General features: G+C 47.0%; 1 protein-coding gene and 1 pseudogene across 2 annotated transcripts; one reads left to right on the top strand and one right to left on the bottom strand.

The window, feature by feature from the left end:
• Window positions 1-2,069: 2,069 nt before the first annotated feature.
• Window positions 2,070-18,799, bottom strand: Pla2g12a (phospholipase A2 group XIIA). Of its 2 annotated transcripts, none has more exons than XM_075981344.1 (4): window positions 18,483-18,793; window positions 8,253-8,329; window positions 7,330-7,495; window positions 2,070-3,006 (listed from the first exon to the last, which is right to left on the bottom strand). In XM_075981344.1, the coding sequence occupies exons 1-4, from the start codon at window positions 18,709-18,711 to the stop codon at window positions 2,888-2,890; spliced, it is 591 nt and encodes a 196-aa protein (XP_075837459.1). In that variant the 5' UTR covers window positions 18,712-18,793; the 3' UTR covers window positions 2,070-2,887. The 2 variants fall into 2 exon arrangements, with proteins under 2 accessions (XP_075837459.1, XP_075837460.1); XM_075981345.1 differs by lacking the exon at window positions 2,070-3,006 and adding an exon at window positions 4,185-4,387 and having other exon boundaries at window positions 18,483-18,799.
• On the top strand, window positions 13,521-14,044 carry LOC142854914 (large ribosomal subunit protein uL24-like; annotated as a pseudogene).
• Window positions 18,800-19,795: the final 996 nt, after the last annotated feature.

Here is a 19,795-nt window from a genome sequence, read left to right on the forward strand (position 1 = left end):
CGCCCTCCCCACACCTACAGCCTTTTTCTGTTCTCCATGTCTAGTGTTCTGCTTTAGAGGCAAGAGCTTCTCTGCAGCCAGTTACATTAGATGGCTTGCAAAAACTTGCTTCTTTTTTTTCTTTTTTCTTTTTTTTAAAGATTTATTTATTTATTATGTATACAACATTCCTTCCATGCATGTTTGTATGCCAGAAGAGGGCACCAGATCTCGTTATAGATGGTTGTGAGTCACCATGTATGTGGTTGCTAGGAATTGAACTCAGGACCTTTGGAAGAGCAATCAGTGCTCTTAACCTCTGAGCCATCTCTCCAGCCCCCTAACTTACTTCTTATGCCTTTTGTTTGGACAGGTGGTTTCCGCCAAACAGAACTGAAGGCAACTCCTGGGCCTTCTTTTCCCTCCCTCCGTTTTTTCCTCCTTCCTTCCTCGATTGTCCGGTAGCTGAGCTCCTATGACCTTAATCCTCCTGCCTCCACACTTCGTGTTGTGCTGTCTTGCACCACCACACCCAGGCTTCTTGGATGCTCGTCAAGCACTCTACCAATTCCTGGATGTTTAAGTCTGGCTTCCAGAAGTAGAAGTAATTTGGCAAAGTGTGCGCAGAAATTCTTAGAAGGGTGAGGGTTTGTAGGTGATGGTGACGCTTTTCCTGTGTCCTCACTGATGTACCTACTGTGTGTCCATCTTGTCGTTCAAAAAGTAACCAACTAGAGATGATAAAAATGTGAAGGCGTTGCCAGTTGGCCGGAGCTCTTTTATTATACTATTTAATCATGTATGTCTACATGGCTGGTAGGGAGTGAGGGCGGGGTGCATGACTGCAGTGCTCTTGGAGACCGGAAGATAGTGGTGGTCCAGGGGGTCTTTAAAGGGCAGGGCAAGCTGACGCATGTGCACAGTCTCATCCCTGCTAACAGCAGGCTTTGGGCATCTGCAGGTTATCTGCAGATAACACAGCCTCTGTCCTCAACTAGTCCTAAAGCCAGCAGAGGCAGAGACAGGTGAATCTTTGTGAGTTCGAGGCCAGCCTGGTCCACAAGAGCTAGTTCCAGGACAGGCTTCAAAGCTACAGAGAAACCCTGTCTCGAAAAAAAAATCCACAAAAATAAAAGTGGGCTGTCCGACAGATGCCGGTCTACCGCGTCTACTGTGTCTTCAGTCTTGCTGGCTTACAGAATAAAGCATTTTCCTTTTCCCAAACACTTGTCTGCAAGTCACTGGGGCCCCATTTGAGTGACAAGTGAAGAGGGCTGGGCTTAGTTATAGTCACTTGTCCTAATAACATCCTCTGATGTAAGGAGGCTGCTTGTTGGTTCCTGGCTGCTCAACCATGAAATAATCACACAGAAACTGTATTATTTAAATCACTGCTTGGCCCGTTAGCTCTAGCTTCTTATTGGCTAACTCTTATATCATAATTTAACCCATTTCTAGTAATCTGTGCATCACCACAAGGTTGAGGCCTACCAGCAAAGTTTCAGCTTGTCTGTCTCCAGCAGTGACTCCATGGGTTCCCTCTGACTCTGCCTAAAAACCTACCCAGGGTTGGTCCCCCCACGCTAACATTGCACACACAGTGTGATACATTCGATTCAGGGCCCGAGGTCCCTAGGATTTTTCTTTCTCTTTCTTTTTCTTTTCTTTTGGACCACTCATAAGTGGTCCCTGCCATAAGAGACTGCTGAGAGTGGCCTCTAGCCTCTGGCTTCCAAGTTGCCGAGACTTGGAGCCAGTCAGGCTTCATCCACACCCCACTTGTAGAGAGGAGATGTCCTCCTATAGGCCCTGCAGTGTTCATTTGCTCAAGTCATGTGTTATTCAAAAGATTGGAGAAAATCATCAGTCAATGGCCAGTATGGCTGAACATTCTGAGGCCATCACAACATTCCCAGCATTCATAGGCATTTACAGAGAGAGCCAAGGCTTTCTGGGATCCGCTTGCACACCTATTAATTTTCAGTGTAAGTAAAAGGTCCCAAGAGACAGTTCTTTCTACTTCGCCTTTCCCATACTCTTTGATTCCACAAGGAAAGATCTGAAAACACTCAAGAAATAATCAAGAAAAAAACATTATCAAGAATAACTTTTATTAAGAGCTCTTTCAAAAATACTCCAGAATATAAGCTGAGGAAGAGGTGTTAGGGACTAAACATCAAACTTGACAGCATATGGTGCTCTGACTTGCCTCACTAAATCCATCTTTTCTAGAATTCATAGCAAAAGATATTTGTTAGAACTGGTTTGTGAAAAGGGAGTGTTGTGTTTCTTAATATTGTTCACATCACAATACTGAGATGTCCTGGGTTGTCCCTGAAGAGAAGTACCAGCTGACGGTCCCAACTGTATAAGCAATGCACACTTGGAGCCTTGTTACCATAGCAACGCAATGCATCCTATCTCAGAAGGCTCTACAGAAACACCACCTAATGCATAATTAAAATAGAGAAACAGTAGTTACTTCCTCTTGGCGTAAGTGCATATTTGAAATTTCAAAGTAAATAATACGTCTAATTATTTATATTTCAAAATAATGTTGGAAAGTTCTTACAGTGAATTTTACATTTGCTCTCATTTTTATTGTAAAGTACAGCTATAAAAACCAAGTCACACAGTCTTCAAGCTTTTCTTGCCATTTTGGGGGAGCCACTGACAGCGAGGTCCATGAAGGCAAGCATGCTGTCCTCTCTACTTACTCCTAGTACTGAGCATGCTCTTCTTTCTACTTCTTCCCACCCTCTACTCCTTTTCACTGTGAGGTTTTAAAATCAAAACACAGTCTAGGAAGGTCTTACAATGACCTATTCCAAAAATGAGGTGGTTTCAGGCGATAAACGCATATTCTTTGTCCTTCATTGTCGTCTGCCCACCAGCTTCAGGGGCTTCCTTACAGATCTGTTTTCTCTTCATAACGGCACCAACATGCAGCTCGCTGGCTGTCCAGGTATGGCTTGCAGCCCAAATGTATGACACTGTCAAACAGGAGCTCCACCGTTGTTTCACACGCTGCAGGGCCAAGACATGTCATCACTGCTGGGCAGGAGCCAAGCACGCTCTGTCCCCACCTCTGTATCTGGTGCAGCACAGGCCACACCCCTCAGTGTAGTGGTACTTCATTTGTATTTTAATAAATAACTCTTGCCTGAAGATCAGAGAGTAAAACAGCTGCCCTGGTCAGCCTCACAGATCAGGCAGTGGTGACACACACCTCTAATCCCAGTAGCCACACTATTTTGCCATAGAAACCAGGCGGTAGTGGTGCACACCTTTAACCCCAAAACTAGAGAGGAATAAAACGGGAGAAGACGGCTCTTCGTCAGTCTCATTCTGAGGATTCCTGGAGGCAGGATCACCATTTTTGGACTGAGGTACAGGTAAGAGCCAATGGCTGGCTGCTTTGTTATATCTGTCTCTGGGTTTTTATTAACCGTACCACACCTCAGTGTGCACTCAAACATGTAGGAGGTCACAGTCATCCCAGACCCTCACACCAGCAACCCACCATACAGATTCCATTTCATATATATATATAAAATATTTCATATGTATATGAATGTATGCTCCATTTCAATTGTTCAGAACAATTTTTATAGACAAGTAATAACCTTTATGAAACAAAATGGGGTCATCAGTGTTAGTTTTCATTTTAGCTGAGAGATGTAACCCCAATAACGATGTCTGACAATGGCAGAGTTTACATGGCAAGGGAGGATCTGCTGCTGTTGCCGCTGGAGAGTGAGGTTCGGGCCTCTAACATGCTAAGCACACGCTGTACCCTCAGTCTTAGAAAGAAGCTTTAAAGAGAAACCTCCAGCTGGAGACATGACTCTGGGCAAAGGCACTAGGTCAGAACATCCCCCATGGGCTGTGGCCTCTGACCTCCACACATGTGCTATGGTCTATGTGCATGCACGCACACACACACACACACACACACATTTAATAATTTTTTTTAAAAAAAGCAAATAAAAAATCTCAGAAACCTCAAGGCATCACTATGACCAGAGGCTCCTAAGAGCTGATCACATGTATTGAAGATGCTCATACTAAATGGCACCAATTCTCTTTCTTTGACCAATTCTAAAATTTGACTTCAGGATGGATGCTCATGGGAATACAAAGTAGTTTCTCCTGGTATGTTTAAAAATTTTTAAGACTATAATAAAGCTACCAACTTACCTTTCCAATTCTAAGAAACCTCACAGGGCTAAACCACAAAATAGCTTTCAGCAGCCCAAACAACCTTCTTCAGATATTCACATGAAGGGAGAATCTTGTGCTAAAACTTGTCCTTTTTAAAGTTCTTCAAAAGACTGTGCCATTCTGAGCACAAAAACCAGAGAAACGCACACTGAACGGCAAGGCACTTGGCTCCACTTCTCTGTCTCTTTGAGGGAAAAAACAAGGTTCAGTTTGTTACTGTAGCCAAAAGCAGGCTAGTGGGTGAAAGGACGAATTCAGGCTTCCTCTGCTGCAGAGACCTCTTCCTGGACAGGTTTTCCTGGGATTTCAGAATCAGATCTACAGCATGAGACAGTCTAGAGCAGGCAATAGCCAGAGCATGAGCTCAGTCAGTCAACCTACTCGGTACAAGTTCCCTGAAAGACACAGGCATCCTGTCTAGCACTTGGTTTTTTGTTTTTATGAGCACCCAAAGAAAAAAATGAATACATTATTTAGCACAATATTTTAAGAAAAATACATTAAAATGTTACTTTTCTTTCCTTCCTTTTTGTTTGCTTTAGGATTTCTCTATAGCTTTAGAGCCTGTCCTAGAACTCTCTCTCTAGACCAGGCTGGCCTCGAACTCTCAGAGATCTGCCTGCCTCTGCCTCCCGAGTACTGAGATTAAAGGCGTGCGCCACCACCGCCTGGCTTCTTTCCTGCCTTCCTCTTTGCCACTTCTGACTTTATTGCAGAGTGCATTCTTTGGCTTTCCAGTGGGAAGTCTTATAAATGCTCCTACTTGAACAGACATTTATATCTCCACAGACACTTCAGCTCGGCTTAGGACAAGGCTGACTGGAGGCTGGGACTTTAGCAATGCAGCCACTGTGAGTCATCATCTGCTCTAGGGAGGATGGGTGCTTTAGACTACTCACCCGTGTCCCTGTAAGTTACACCAGCAAGCTTACTGGTTCACCACGCTAGACTGGAGTGGAATCATTTCCACTGCCCTGTTTTTGTCACATGCCATAACTGGATAGTAAGCCCTATTGCTGCACTTTATCAGACATGATGAAATTGGGTTGGGAGCAGTCTGGAAGTTTCTTCCTGATGGCTAACATATGCAGGCCAGAACGTGATAGCTTGCTAGGGAGGAATTGTCAAAAACTGTTCAGCTTGGTATGGCCCTCTGTGCTAATGCCACCAACATGCCATGTAAGATGTGCCCGCTGATGCCCTATGGAATAGTTGTTATGGGCACAACCAAGTACTTTCTGATCGGATTTAAGGCCTGTCACACACGGGGAATTCATGTTCGGTATGCAAGCCAAGGCAAAACCCTGGGAGAAATCGCAGGCTGCACTGTGTAGAGCAATGCTGTTTTGTTAGATAGACGTGATGTGCTTGTTAAATTGCCAGTTGCATGCTCATTCTTGTTGATGCCCACAGATTTTTGCTGCTGTGTGCTTTGTTCATGGAGGAAGGCTTATTTTTACAGTGGGTACTGCTTACTGTTGAGTCTCATAACTGGTCAAACGCTGAGGTTAAGTACCTGCTGTCATGGCATTGAGACCCACTCTCAGAAAAGAATTGCCCACATGCGTATGTGTGCCTGTGCGCCTCTCACCTCTCCAAGGCTTAGAAAATATCACAGAACAGTAAGGAGAGGAAGAGAGAGCAGAAAGAATCCAAGAGCTAAAGGGTGCAGCATTGTAGTAAAGCTGCTTTCTCTGGACCTGACCTGACTGTCAGTCATCATGGGGCAGAGACTGCTGTCATGACCCACAAAATGCCTGGGCACTGATGGAGGAAGGTCATTGGCTAATAAAGGAACTGCCTTGGGCCATTTCATTGGTTAGAAGATAGGTGGGAGGAGTAAACAGAACAAAACGCTGAGAGGAAGAGGAAGTGAGGTCAGACTCCACAGCTCTCCTCTCGGGAGCAGACGCCTCAGAGAGAGACGCCATGCTCCCAGCTCCCAGGCAGACGCAAACAATGAAGCTCCGACCCAGGATGGACATAGGCTAGAATCTTCCCAGTAAGCGCACCTTGGGGTGCTATACACAGATGATTAGAAATGGGCTAAATTAATATGTGAGAATTAGCCTAGAAGAGAATGGGCCAAGCAGTGTTTAAATGAATACAGTTTGTGTGTTGTTATTTCGGGCATAAGCTAGCCGAGCAGGTGGCTGGGGTGTTGGGATGCAGCCCTGCCGCTCCTTATTACTACAGGGCACTACAGTCATGACCATAAAATAAGCAAAATAATACAGTGAAAGCTGGTCTGTGGTGACAGTAGAGGGGCTGTTAACGTGCCCTCCCTGAGACTCCAGCTCCAGCCACCTTTTCTGTGTGCATCCCAGCTGTACTTGGTCCTACGGACGCAAGTGTGTACATGAAGTGGAAGGTGGACCGGGGCTCAGGACTCTGACGAAGCAGCATTCCCAAGTCCTCGTCACCCATGCTGGAGTGGAGCTTCCAGTGACGTAGTTCCTGTAAGGAACCTCACTGAACTCGCCGGCTTACCAAGCTGGACTTTGATGGACCCGTTTCTTTGGTCTGTTATTGGTGCCCTATCTAGTATGAACAGATGTTTCTTTACACATCCCCAGGAAAAGCCGAGCAACATGCAGCCTCCTGAGTTCTGGGAGCACGCACATGAGCTGTCAATCTAGCAGCTGCACTGCACTCTCAAATTCTCTGATGCTAAGACTGACACTCTGAGACTGACAATAAAGTTTACCTTGAACCAGAGGACGGAGTTAGTAACCAGCTGACCAGATTCGGCCATAGAGGTTTCTGTTGCCTATAACCAACTTCAATCTATTACATTTTATTACAGCATCCCTGTGCCAATGTGCTTCAAGGCTTCAATGTTTAGCTTTGGAACGATCAGATACATATTCTAGGGCACAAGGTACATGAATTCTTCCCTTCTCTGCCTCAGAAACTCCTCCAAGTTTTCTCAACACTGCTTTTGCAGCTGTAGATAATTTTAGATTACCAAATGACCGGCTAGCTCCTCACTCCAGGCACTGAAGAGGTTGTATCCTAACAGCTGATGAATGTGAAGAAGCTCTTTTGGTATGCTTTTATATGAGCATGTATGTATTTACTGCAGTATTAAAAACATCTGAGTCCCGGCCGCAGGCCCCTCCTTACCCTGGACGTTCTGAGCGAGCCCCAGAGTCTTCTGCACGTCCCGGCAGATCTTGGAGAGGCAGTACTGGAACTCCTCGTCACAGTCGTTCTTGCTTTTCCCACAGGTCTCGTAGCACCTGTCGTGCTGGTTGCAGCACTTTGTCAGGGACGGGATGCCAATGTTCAGCTGTGAGAGGCATTTCCATGGGTTACTGTCTGAGATGCAAACCTCCCAGCATCGGTGATCATTCCAACGGACCTCACAGAAATGAATGTCAACTGCCACAGCACCCCATTTACAGGTCTGTCGACTGCCGCAGCACCCCATTTACAGCTCTACTGTCGACTGCCACAGCACCCCATTTACAGGTCTACGGTCGACTGCCGCAGCACCCCATTTACAGGTCTACGGTAAATCTTCCTGTGTCAGACTCTCCCAGCTCTCCTTACCCGCCCTTAGCCACACAGCCGTTTCAGCCGTACCACACTCTTCTCCATCTTGCAATGTTAGAGTTAACTGTCAGTAACTTTCACAACTTTTAACTGTCCAAAACACAACGCACAACTAACTTTCTTACTGACTTTATTTCTGTGAGCATGTGTGTGAAGAACAGGGGCCACAGAAGGACAGCCAGAGGAGGATACAGGATGTCTTCCTCTATCGTTATCTGCCTCATACCCCGAGACAAAGTCTCTCACTGAACCTGGACCACTGTTTTGGCTACAGATTATCTAGAGAGCTCTCAGGATCTCCTCCATCCTTCAACATTAGGGTCACAGGCCCACGTGGCTATACCTGGCTTGTATGTTGGTGTGGGGGATTTGAACTCAAGTCCCCACCCTGTACAGACGCAGTCTTTCCCAGTGAGCCATCTCCCTAGCACCTCCACCCAAGGCATAGCTTTGAAAGTAACAAAACTTATCAAAGAAAAAAAGTTATTTACATGAACACCGAACAATGGAGAGCCACATCCATTTGGTGGGGACGGTTTAAATCCATAGCGTGGAAGAGGCTTCGATCCTATGAAAATACAAAGGTTGTCATATTTAGTATAAAATATGGAAAAAATAAAATACATATTTGTAAAGGTATACAATGTGCTGAACTAGCCTTGAAGATGTTTACTATTGAGTTGGACAAAACTTAAGAAATGATGCATTTATTTTGATGAGTACTAGAAGGGCTGATCATGGAATTATTGCAGAACATATGCAAATGTGCACTCATACACACATGTGCAGCACTCATGAAGGCAGTTACTGTTTATAAGCATACCCTGTGGACACATGCAATAAGCTTATCCTGGACCACTGGAGAGCTCAAAGGTGCACATGATATGACATCACATGTGTGAACGATCAGCACAGCTACAGCCCAATCTAAGGAAGACGAGGCTATGCAGTGATAGTTTCAGTATGCTATTGGGCACCGTAGGGCCATCCATTCTGACTCCATTCTCAGCAGCTGACTGTTTCACGAGTGCAGCTAATAAGAAAGTCTGTTTCTAACCACCCAGTTTATACCATTTTGTTGTAGCAGCCCAAACACAATAGCATTCACGTGTCAGTGCGGCTTTTCCTGGTGATACTTCTAACCTGCATGATTTCTAACACACCACGTCATCAGTCTGCCTCTCCATTTATTACGTGCTTCTTCATAAGGAACTGCAACGCTGCGGCAGGACTTTTTCTATTGTACATACCTGTGCCTAGCATAGTTTCTGGCATGTAGTTACATTCTCAATGGCTGCTTGTTGACAAATGGTCAAATCAATGAACATTGGGTGGATTTAGAAGACTAATCCCTATGGCAACTGTAATAGTCACTGAAAATTAATAAGCACTACTGCTGTTTGCTTTTCAGTCTTCTAAGTTTCCTGGGCCGTCACTCACTGGCCTCCAAAGAGTGACCACATCTAGCTTGTTACATCTCTTTAAAATGTGGCAGCCAGGGCCATCAAGATAGCGTAGCTGGTAAAATATGATACCCAACTTAATTACCTGAGTTCACTTCCCCCACAACATACATGACAAAGAGAAAAGATTATCATGAGTGTTCCTCTTGACCCCCACATGCACACCATGGAATGCATGCACCCACACACACACATTATACACATATTAATAAATAAACTGTAAAATGTGGCACCCCAAACTTAATGCCATTTGATATGATGGACCCTGTCTGAGGCAATACAACATTCATTTTAACACAGCTGATGGAAGCTATTATCTCAGGGCTAAACTATTAAATGGTAGCAGTACAAAGAAAGTACTTTCGAAAATTAAATTGAGCTTTAAGAATATCTACTCCTAGTCATGCACGGTGGTGCAAGCCTTTAATCTCAGCACCCAGAAGGCAGAAGTTGGAGGATTTCTCTGAGTTCAAGATCAGCCTGGTTTACAAAGTGAGTGCCGGGACAGCCAGGGCTACATAGAGGGACCCTGTCTCAAAAAAGTCAAAGCATGTATAAATACTTACTGTAGTGAGCCGGACAGGATCGCCATTACAAGATGGCGCCGACATCCTGTCTTGTTGGTTACAAACAACTCCATATTTGGCTATGGCTTTGAGAGCTGCACGTCCCCGCTTCCCGCATGCGCGGTGGATGAGGATCCTTGAGCCTATCCCGATGCGGTCTGGTGTCAGCTGTTGGTGGCAGCCAATCACAGGGCGACCCGTGTGCCAATTCCCTATTTAAGCGGCTGCCTAAGTGCGCCCCTTCCCTTCGCTTCCTGCTGCCTCTCCCCTTCGCTCCCTGCCCCTCGTTTTCCTGCCCTATCGTTCCCTGCTCCCCATCAATCAAGGGCACTCCAGTAAAGCGTGATCTGAGTGGAATCCTGATGTGGTGGTCATTCTTCCGTCGTCGGTCTAGAAGCCCGCCACAACTTACTTCTAGAACTTCAGCACTTCTGTAATTAGTTTTCTTAGACCAGTTACAGAATCCATTCTGTTGGCTTTACATAGTCATCCCCATTGTTTCATCCTCGACTATTTTTTTAAAGATTTATTATGTATACAACTTTCTGCCTGCGTGCATGTCTGCACACCAGAAGAGGGCAGCAGATCTCATTCTAGATGGTTGTGAGCCACCAAGTGGTTGCTGGGAATTAAATGCAGGACCTCTGGAAGAGCAGTCACTGCTCTTAACCTCTGAGCCATCTCTCCAGCCCCTCATCTATGATTGTTTAATGAACTTTCTATCTAGAGCTATTTACCTAGTGCTGCCTGGGATCATAAACCTGAGCCACAGATATTAATCTGGACTGAGGCAAGCAGCATCTTGCTGTAGATGAATCCTCTCTAGCAGCAGTGATGATGCTATCAATCTGAACCTTTGGGACACCTCTCAGCCACTCGTGACTTTGCTTAAGTCAAGTGTCTGCTAGCTTACTGTTCCCAGGGGCCTATCATGAGAAACTACACATTTTTATCTATGGTTAAAAGCCCCGCATAGAAGGCAGATGATGTCTTGTTCGTTTTCATTTTTTTTTTTTTAGCACTGGGAATTGACTGAATCCAAGGCTTTGTAAATTGTGAATGTGAGACCAGTGTTCTAGCCTGGGCTACACCTCCAGCCCAGGCTGTTTCCTGCTGCTAATATCAAAGTAGCTGCGGTAACTGTTTAAAGGAGGTTTATTCTGGCTTACACTTTGGGTCCAAAGTTCAGGAGTTGCAGCTAGCTATGGGCTTTTTGCCAGCTCCATCCTCAGAAAGGGCAGGGCATCACATGACTGGAGAGCAGAGCGGGAGAAACCAGCCAGACAGGCTTTTACTGCACGCTCAGTCACAAGACAACCCCATCGATCCACGAAGCAGACGCAGACCGATCAATTCATGAGGGCAGAGTCCCCTGCAGCTCGTAAAGGGTTCACCTCTTAGTCCTACACCTTTTAATGGAGAGGAAATTTCAGTTTTAAACGGGACAAGCCATACTCTAAAAAGTACAAAACTGGAAGGAAGGCAAAACTGGGAAAGTGTTCTTCGGACACACTCCAGTTCCTTAAACACAGAGGAAAGCTTTCTCTTGAATGGGTTTTAACAGTGAGTGGTTTCAAATGCTTACAAACCGTTCTCAAGCTGTGGGTCACAACCCCTGTGTGGCTAACAACCCCTTCCCAGGGGTCACATATCAGATATCCTGCATATAAGATACTTACATTATGATTAACAACAGTAGCAAAATTACAGTCATGAAGTAGCAACAAAGATAATTTTATGGTTGGGGTCACCACCACATGAGGTTGCAGCCTTAGGAAGGTTGAGAACCACTGGTGTAGAGATATATGTTAGTCAATGAGCCCAACTATTAATAAAACTTTTAAAAGCATTACAAATACACTAATTCAGAAAAGAGGGCATTGGCTATATACAGCTTTTTCAGGTTAACAACTATTAATTTAAATTCGGAAGCACATCACATAAAAACCTGTCAGGAAGCTGAAGGAAAACAGGCTGGGCTTAGCATTCGAAAATGACAGCTCGTCCTATGTTTCTGTGTGTTCTGCGTGTTCAGAAGACATGTACATTCCCCTTCCCACCTACAAGTCTACAGACATGGGCGTCATTCATACCCAAACATTCCCACCTTCACACAGCTGATACAAAGCAAAAGAAAATAAAGGTAATTGAAGGCTTCTAGTATCCTCTTAACTGTCTACCTTTTTTTAGAACTTGGAATGTATTTCCTTTTCCGCTCATCCAGCAATGCTCTCTTTCCTTTTCTTTGTACCTTCTCTAGTTTTTCTCCATTCCCCATGGATAGAAAAGCTTCCTGACAGCTCAATGACTGCTGTGGCAGTGACCTAACATAGACATGTACGTATTCCACCAGTACATGTACGTACTTTCTTCTTAAAGGACAATTACTGCCGAGCAAGAGGATGATCAGAAGCAAATGAGGTGAGGAAAAGGTCCCAAGGAAACATGCCTGCCCTGAGGATGCAGGAGAGGGGGGCAGGGAGCAGAGGTAGTAGGGAAGCTTCAAGGCAAAGTGCGAAGGTGACAGCCTAGGGCTGCCCCTCAGAGGGAAACTGACAATGCTGAACAGGAAAGACCCACACCTGCCGGATATGAGACACCAGAAGGAATACTGGGATAAATGCTGGGCACGACCCCTAATATCTGCACTGAAAGGGGCATGTGAGGTTAGTCGGGGTCTCGTCAGAACAACCCGCTGACGTCACTTATCTCACAGTCTGCCCAGCTCACCCCACCTAAAAACAGCATCTTCGCGTCTCTATCTGCCACACACACCAAGGTTGGTTGTTTTCTTTCTGATGTTTCTGAGTCAGGTTAGCAGAACAGTTTCTATGAGATCAGCTTTGTCCTCCATTGCTAGAAGATGCCTAGCAGGTAATAAACGCCCAAGAAATTGCTAGATGAGAAAAAGGAGAAACAGTCTGCCAAAATGAAAAGCTTTTTTCCCAACAGAACAGACAGACAAACCTACCACGAACATGAGAGGACAGCTCAGCGTTTTAAAGTTCTAAATTCACCTGTAAATTAAATTATTATTTCAAGGCTCGAAAGATGGGTCCGTAGACAAAAGCTCTTCCCCTGAAAACCTGACGACCTGAGTTTGATCCCTAGGTCCTGCATGGAAAGGAGAGAGCCATTTCCCAAATGCTGTCCTCTGACCTCCACACGTATACCATGGCATATTCATGTGTGCATTCCCCCCTCTATTTCTCTATCTCCCTCCCTCCCTCCCTCCCTCCCTCCCTCCCTCCCTCCCTCCCTCCCTCTCTTTGCACCTCTCCCCCAGTAAAATTACATGAACACATACTCAATAAACAAAGTTAAACTTAAGAATTAGTTAGCCGGGCAGCGATGGCGCACACTTTTCCCAGCACTTGGGGGGCAGAAGCAAGTGGATTTCAGTGCATTCAAGGCCAGCCTGGTCTACCAAGTGAATTCCAGGACAAAGATAATTATTTAGAACAAATTATATATAAAGCTACTTATTAAAAATGGAATTTATTCGTGAGCTGTGTAGAGTTGGCTCGGCAGTTAGGTACACTTGCTTCTTTTGCACAGGACCCAGATTTGGTTCCTAGCACCCAGACAGAGGCTCACAACAGCCTGTAACTTCAGCTCCAGGGTCGATGCCCTCTTCTGGGCTCTGAAGGCACTACAAACATGTGATAAGCATACCTAGACACAGGCAAAACATTCACACACATAAAATAAAAATAAAATAAAAATACTGAGCTCTTTCCTCTTGCGGCCATCGCTGGATCGCAGCCGCCAAAATGAAGTTCAATCCCTTTGTGACTTCTGACCGGAGCAAGAACCGTAAACGGCATTTCAATGCACCTTCTAACATTTGAAGGAAGATCATGTCTTCCCCACTTTCCAAAGAGCTGAGACAGAAGTACAATGTTCGCTCGATGCCCATTCGAAAGGATGACGAAGTTCAGGTTGTCCGGGGACACTACAAAGGCCAGCAGATTGGCAAAGTGGTCCAAGTGTACAGGAAGAAATACGTCATCTACATTGAACGGGTGCAGCGGGAAAAGGCTAATGGCACAACTGTCGACGTGGGCATCCACCCCAGCAAGGTGGTGATCACCAGGCTAAAGCTGGACAAAGACCGAAAGAAGATCCTCGAAAGGAAAGCCAAGTCTCCACAAGTAGGAAAGGAGAAGGGCAAATACAAGGAAGAAACGATTGAGAAGATGCAGGAGTAGGGGCATCTCATACAGTTTTCATTAAAGACTGCTTGAGTAAAAAAATAAATAAATAAAAATAAAAATACTGAGCCAAGTCAGGTGCCAAATTAAGTACTAATACTATTTAAAATATTGCTATAAGTGGTGTTATGAGATGCTGAACATGAAAACTTAAATATTTCTACTGTTAATGGCTTTTACAAAGCAACGAAAGTTCATTAACAGAAGGACCACACTTAGAGTCAAACCACAACATCATGAGGTGCTGTGGCCACGGCTCCCCAGATTCCATAAGCAGAAACAGAAAACTAAGAAAAGAAAGGAATAGGAGGAAGACCTAAACCCAAGAGTACACCTGTGTGGAAAGGTCATTCATTACTTGTCCCCTTTGACTTAACTTAGTGGTTCTCAACCTGTGGGTCGCGATCCTCTGGAGGTCAAATGACCCTTTCACAGGGTCGCCTAAGACCACCTGGCATATCTCACATTTACATTATGATTCATAACAGTAGCAAAATTGTAGTTATGACTTCGCACAAAATAACTGTATGGTTGAGGGTCACCACAACAAGAGGAACTGCATAAAAGGGTTGCAGCATCAGGAAGGCTGAGAACCACTGACCTAAGTCGTGGATGATAAACTTCTTACTGTTTTCTCAACTCCCCATGTATCATAAACCCGAGAATTTACAGGAATTGAGAAACTAACCATTCTCTCTTCCTACCTCTCACCCCACCCCCACATTAATTTTTCAAATTTGATATAAATACTCTCAAACAGACTCACTCATCTTGCCTGAGAAAAATGAAGCAGGTGAGACTCTTCGAGATGGTAACTGGGTCACACAAAGACCCTACCACTGCGTATGAAGGATGGACAGTGGGGACAAACCTAAACCATCCATCGCCATGAGGCCCGAAAGTAACTCTCCACCCACCCAAGGTCACCCAACATCTTCATTCTTAGGACTCCTAGAAGCTGATGGCTTCATTCCTCACTGAAAAGTAGGCAATCAGAACCTAACATGTGCCCACATCCTACCTCCACCTAGTAACAGGGGTGTGCTACCTGCTCCTGACCAGTCTCTCTCTTTGCACGCTAGAAATCACACTTTTCACAGGCAAGAACATGCCGCCAGTGTTCCCCTCCGCTCTCTCCTCCATCACCTCTGCTATCATTTTCTGCCCTAGTCACAAGTACTGCCAAGCCAACCGCAAATCCTTTAGGCTCTTCCTTCAAAGTGTACCGCAAATTCAACCCTCGCTCATCACTCCGACTCCTCCCAAATTAGACAGAATCACTGCCACCTTTTGTCTGGACCCTGTATATGGCTTCCCTACCTCCACGGATGCTTAATTCGCAGTATAACACTTAGAGGCTCCTGTTAGTGTACATAAAACTAGAGAAATGAACAACTTATTCAAAACTCTAAAAGCACTTTAGAAGCTATTTTTTTCTCTATTTTTCAACAGAAATGGAAAACTTTTCTCCCTTGATTTCCTTTTATGTCAGGGGAGGGGAGGGGGGAGTTAAGGGCTGGGAAGCTGGCTCGAGTGGGTAAGGGTGGTTGTTATGCCACACTGAGCCAGAGCAGAGTTCAAATCCCTAGCGCCCAGTAAATGGCTGGGCAGATGCCTGGAGCTCACTGGCGGGCTAGCCTAGGCATATCAGTGTGCTCGCTTTCAGAGAGACCCTGTCCTAAGGGAGCAAGGTGTAACCGAGAAAGTCAGTCAACAATCTCTCTCGACCTCTCCATGTGCCCAGCACTCAACACCCACTTGCATGCACCACATACACGCATGTACATGTGCGCATCCACGAGTAAAAGAAAAATGGCAAACATAAAATTGTTCCTCGCATAACTCACAAAGGCATTTCCCTATCTAAGGGAAGATGACCCAAAGGGAAGAAGTGTGTGCACCACCAAGCTCTCAGGGACAGGGAAGCTACATGGATGCGCACACATTTGCTACATTCGACAGTTCTTGTCCTACCTAAGAGCTTGGTGGCAAATTCTGTGAGCCTTCAAGGAAATGAAAGAAGAAAAAGGAAAGTTTAAAGCAGACTTTTCGGAGGGATAGCATCGGTCTGAGATGCTCTCAATGTAAGCAGTTCTACAGCCCCAGACCCACGGCTGTTTATGAGGACCGTACCTTTGAGGCCTTCCTTTTCTCTGTTGCCACAGGCTGCACCGTCAGGGTCACACTGACTGGCCTTCCTATGGTCCTGTCCTCTGCAACTGTTTACTCACTGTTCCCTCGGCCTGGGACGATCTTGCTCTGACTACCACCGAGCACTCTTGCTACTTTCCAATCCTGAGACGGTCTCCTGTCCTAGAGCATCCTATCTCAGGGGCTCCCAGAACCCCGTGGCAGTCTTCCACTTATGTGGAGGAAGTTTATTGTTCAAGGCATGGCTCACAGCACATCAGTGAGCACACAGAGACTCATAGCCTGCTTCTCCCCACCAGAACGAAGCTCTAGGGATGAATCCCCAGTCTATCAACCCCTGACACATGGTCAAGACTAATATTTGCATAATGGTCAGGAATTAAATTAGAATTTTTGCCTTAGCAAAGTTATCATTTAATCCTTGTTACCCACAAAGTACCCCAATGCATTTTACAAGAACAAAAATATTCTTCTTGGTGCTCACTGGTGGAAATCTTTAGGCCTAGAGTTTAGAAGCCAAGGAAGATCGTCAGAAGCAAAGGTGCATGTTCTGTATGAACAGAAAGGTGGAGGTTCACCTAACGGAGGCGCACAGGCTGCATGTGGCATCGCAGTTTTTCAGGTTTTTATTAAGATCATCAACTCTGCAATCAGCCTTTCTCACTAAAGTCACAGATTTCCCTTATCTTCAGCTGGTAGCCTTGGCTAATTGCATAAGAAACTTGATTTTTCAAGTTCTATCCTAACAGTTTGAATCGCCAAACAGAAGTCCCATCCCCTCAAAAAAAAAACCCTCAAAATAAACAACAACAAAAAACAAAAACAAAACCCCCAAACACCCAAATCGCTGCCTTGAGTGCTGACTGTATTACCATCTGCACTGCCATGAAGCAAATTCTTAGATTCAAATAGATGTTTCAAACTGTGAAAGGACTGAGCTAAAAACTACAGTACGGACAGAGCATAAGGAAGAGAAGCCATGGATATCCAAGGAAGAAAGCTGCAAAGCACACAAGTGGGTGTCTGTCATACCAGCACCAGACAGGCTGAGGCAGGGAGTCAAGAGTTCAAGGCTAGCTTCAGCTACACTGAGTTCGGTGCCAGTGAGGGCTACCTGAGACTCAAAAACCAAAGCAAAATGAAACTTCAAATTTTAATACACTATTTTCTAGAAGTTAGTAGAACCCTTTCAATCCAGTACACCTCCCTCAAAAACCAAGTACACCAAATATCTGTACAAAAGTCACAATTTATTTTTCTTAGCTTTGCAGGATAACAACCAAACGCCACTTAAAATCAACTGATGGCTTTCAAATTCCCTTTTGGCTTTTTTTTTTCTCAGCGGACTAAATTATAAAATATTTGTGTGTGTGTGTGTCCGCCTGCGCTAAAAATCAGTATGTTCCACTCCACTTCCAGAGTCCCTACATCAATCAGTGAGTTCTTAGGCAACTCTGTGCAATCGCCGGAAAAGAAGATGGGGAGAGGGTGGGAAAGAAACCAGAAGTAATGGAGAGCCCAGTGAGCAGACCATGCACTCTGGCGACCTGTCACGTTTGTTCCCAGATTGCTCAATCCCAAGGACAGCACGCTCCAAGCGCTGCTCACTCTTTCCACACCCGAGGACGCCGTCAAGGTCCGCCTGCACCTGTTCCCCCAACACCCTGTTCCGCACGTGTTCCTTCATCCTTCTGCCCCGCACTTGTCCCTCAATCCCCCTGGCCTGCACCTGTGACCCTATCCCCCTGTCTGGCACTTGTCCCCCATCCCCCTGCCTCGCACTGTGCTCCCCTTCATCCCCCTGGCCCGCATCTGTGCTCCCATCCCTCTGCCCTGCACCTGTGGCCCTATCCCCTTGTCTGGCACCTGTCCCGCATCCCCCTGCCCCGCACTTGTCCCTCCATCCCCCTGGCCCGCATCTGTGCTCCCATCCCTCTGCCCTGCACCTGTCCCCCCCATCCCTCCCGCCCCGCACCTGTCCCCCCCTCTTGCCCGGCACCTGTCCCCCATTCCCCTCCGCCCCGCACCTGTTCCCCTATTCCCCCCGCCCCGCATCTGTCCCCCTATTCCCCCCGCCCCGCATCTGTCCCCATTTCCCCCCCGCCCCGCACCTGTCCCCCCCTCTTGCCCGGCACCTGTCCCCCCCTCTTGCCCAGCACCTGTCCCCCATTCCCCTCCGCCCCGCACCTGTTCCCCTATTCCCCCCGCCCCGCATCTGTCCCCATTTCCCCCCCCGCCCCGCACCTGTCGCCCCATTCCCCCGCCCCGTCCCGCATCCCCCGCACCTGTCGCCCCATTCCCCCGCCCCGTCCCCCATCCCCCCGCACCGTCGCGGCACTTGTACTGGCAGAGCCCGTCCTCGCCGCCCAGCAGGTCGAGCGCGGCGTTGAGGTACGTGTCGATCTTGTGGATGCCGTTGCGTATGGTCTTGAGGGTGGCCCTCCAGTCGGTGGTCTGGTCCTGTTCCTGGCCTCGCGCGGCGGCCAGCAGGAGCAGAAGCAGGAGCAGGAGCGGGAGCGCGGGCCCCCGGTCCGGCGCGGGCCGCGGGGCCACCATCTAGCTGCGCGGCCGGGCGGCCGGGCTGGGCAGCGGCGCGCGCTCCGGCTCAGGTCCCGGCCTCCTCCGCGCTCGCTCACGGGGGCGCGCACCGTCACTCAGCTGCGCGGAGGGGCGGGCCGGCGGGGGCGCGCGCCGCTCACCAGGGCCGCGTCCTGCACGGTGCGCCTGCGCAGGAGCGTGGGAGCCGGGAGAGGGAGCTGGCGACTTCCTCGCCCACGTGGTCCCTGGAACGATTCCGGTAACTTTCCGTCCTACCTCTGTGGGGTCATAAAAAACCCCGTCAGTGCCCTAGACATTTTCGTTGCTTTGGTTCAGCACCGGAGTGAGTTGCGCCACAACGAAGGACGACCGCAGCGGCACAGCCTGCCTTTGGGGCTCTGCCGTCACGGCCAGGGGTGCAGTGCAGGGGCTTGTTTGAGCACGTGACATACACTAGGGAACTTGGGTCCTCATGGAGACCTCATAACCTGCTACACAGTCTTAGCACTGTAAGTGGCTTGTCCGTCTGAGGGTCGTTGAGAACGGACCCCTTTCTCAATCAGAGCCGTGGTTCTCAACTTTCCTAATGCTGTGACCCTTTAATACAGCTCATTGTGGTGACCACCCCAACCATAAAATTATTTAGTTGTTTACTCATCATTATGATTTACTACTATTATGAATCCGGGTTGCGGTCCGACCCACAGGTTGAGAACCGCTGAGCTAGCACACTTCCTCTAGTCTAATTTCGAGAAAGGGGAAATTCACAATCACCCCTCCTTAAAATTCTAAATACCTTAGTGAAAGGATAACCATAGATTAGGAAGAGAGGGTGTAGACAAGGCAGAGATCATTGGATGCCGCTCAAGGATACAGTGGTTGAGAGCTGATCTCTGAGGTTCCAACCGGCTTTACCACCAGAATTTTAAAGGAAGACTTGGCTCATATAATTCTTCTACCAGAGAGGTCTCCTGTTCCAGGAATATGTCTTCCACAACTGGACAGAATGCAGTAAGGTTATGTGGGAGCAATCCTCGGTTAAAACCCAAGACCCTTATTGTGATGTTAAGTTGGGAGCTTCACCCCACTCCCTTGGCATCCA

Source organism: Microtus pennsylvanicus, chromosome 7, assembly GCF_037038515.1.
Source record: "Microtus pennsylvanicus isolate mMicPen1 chromosome 7, mMicPen1.hap1, whole genome shotgun sequence".
Classification (NCBI taxonomy): Eukaryota; Metazoa; Chordata; class Mammalia; order Rodentia; family Cricetidae; genus Microtus; species Microtus pennsylvanicus.

What these genes read in the sequence shown, in the direction of transcription:
- Pla2g12a (XM_075981344.1), bottom strand. Translation starts at nt 18,711, where the DNA reads ATGGTGGCCCCGCGGCCCGCGCCGGACCGGGGGCCCGCGCTCCCGCTC. An exon ending in CCAGTACAAGTGCCGCGACG is followed by an intron (nt 8,330 to 18,482) that starts GTGCGGGGGGAT and finishes GTATTTTCATAG; the next exon opens with GATCGAAGCCTCTTCCACGC. An exon ending in GCTCGCTCAGAACGTCCAGG is followed by an intron (nt 3,007 to 7,329) that starts GTAAGGAGGGGC and finishes TTGGCCCTGCAG; the next exon opens with CGTGTGAAACAACGGTGGAG.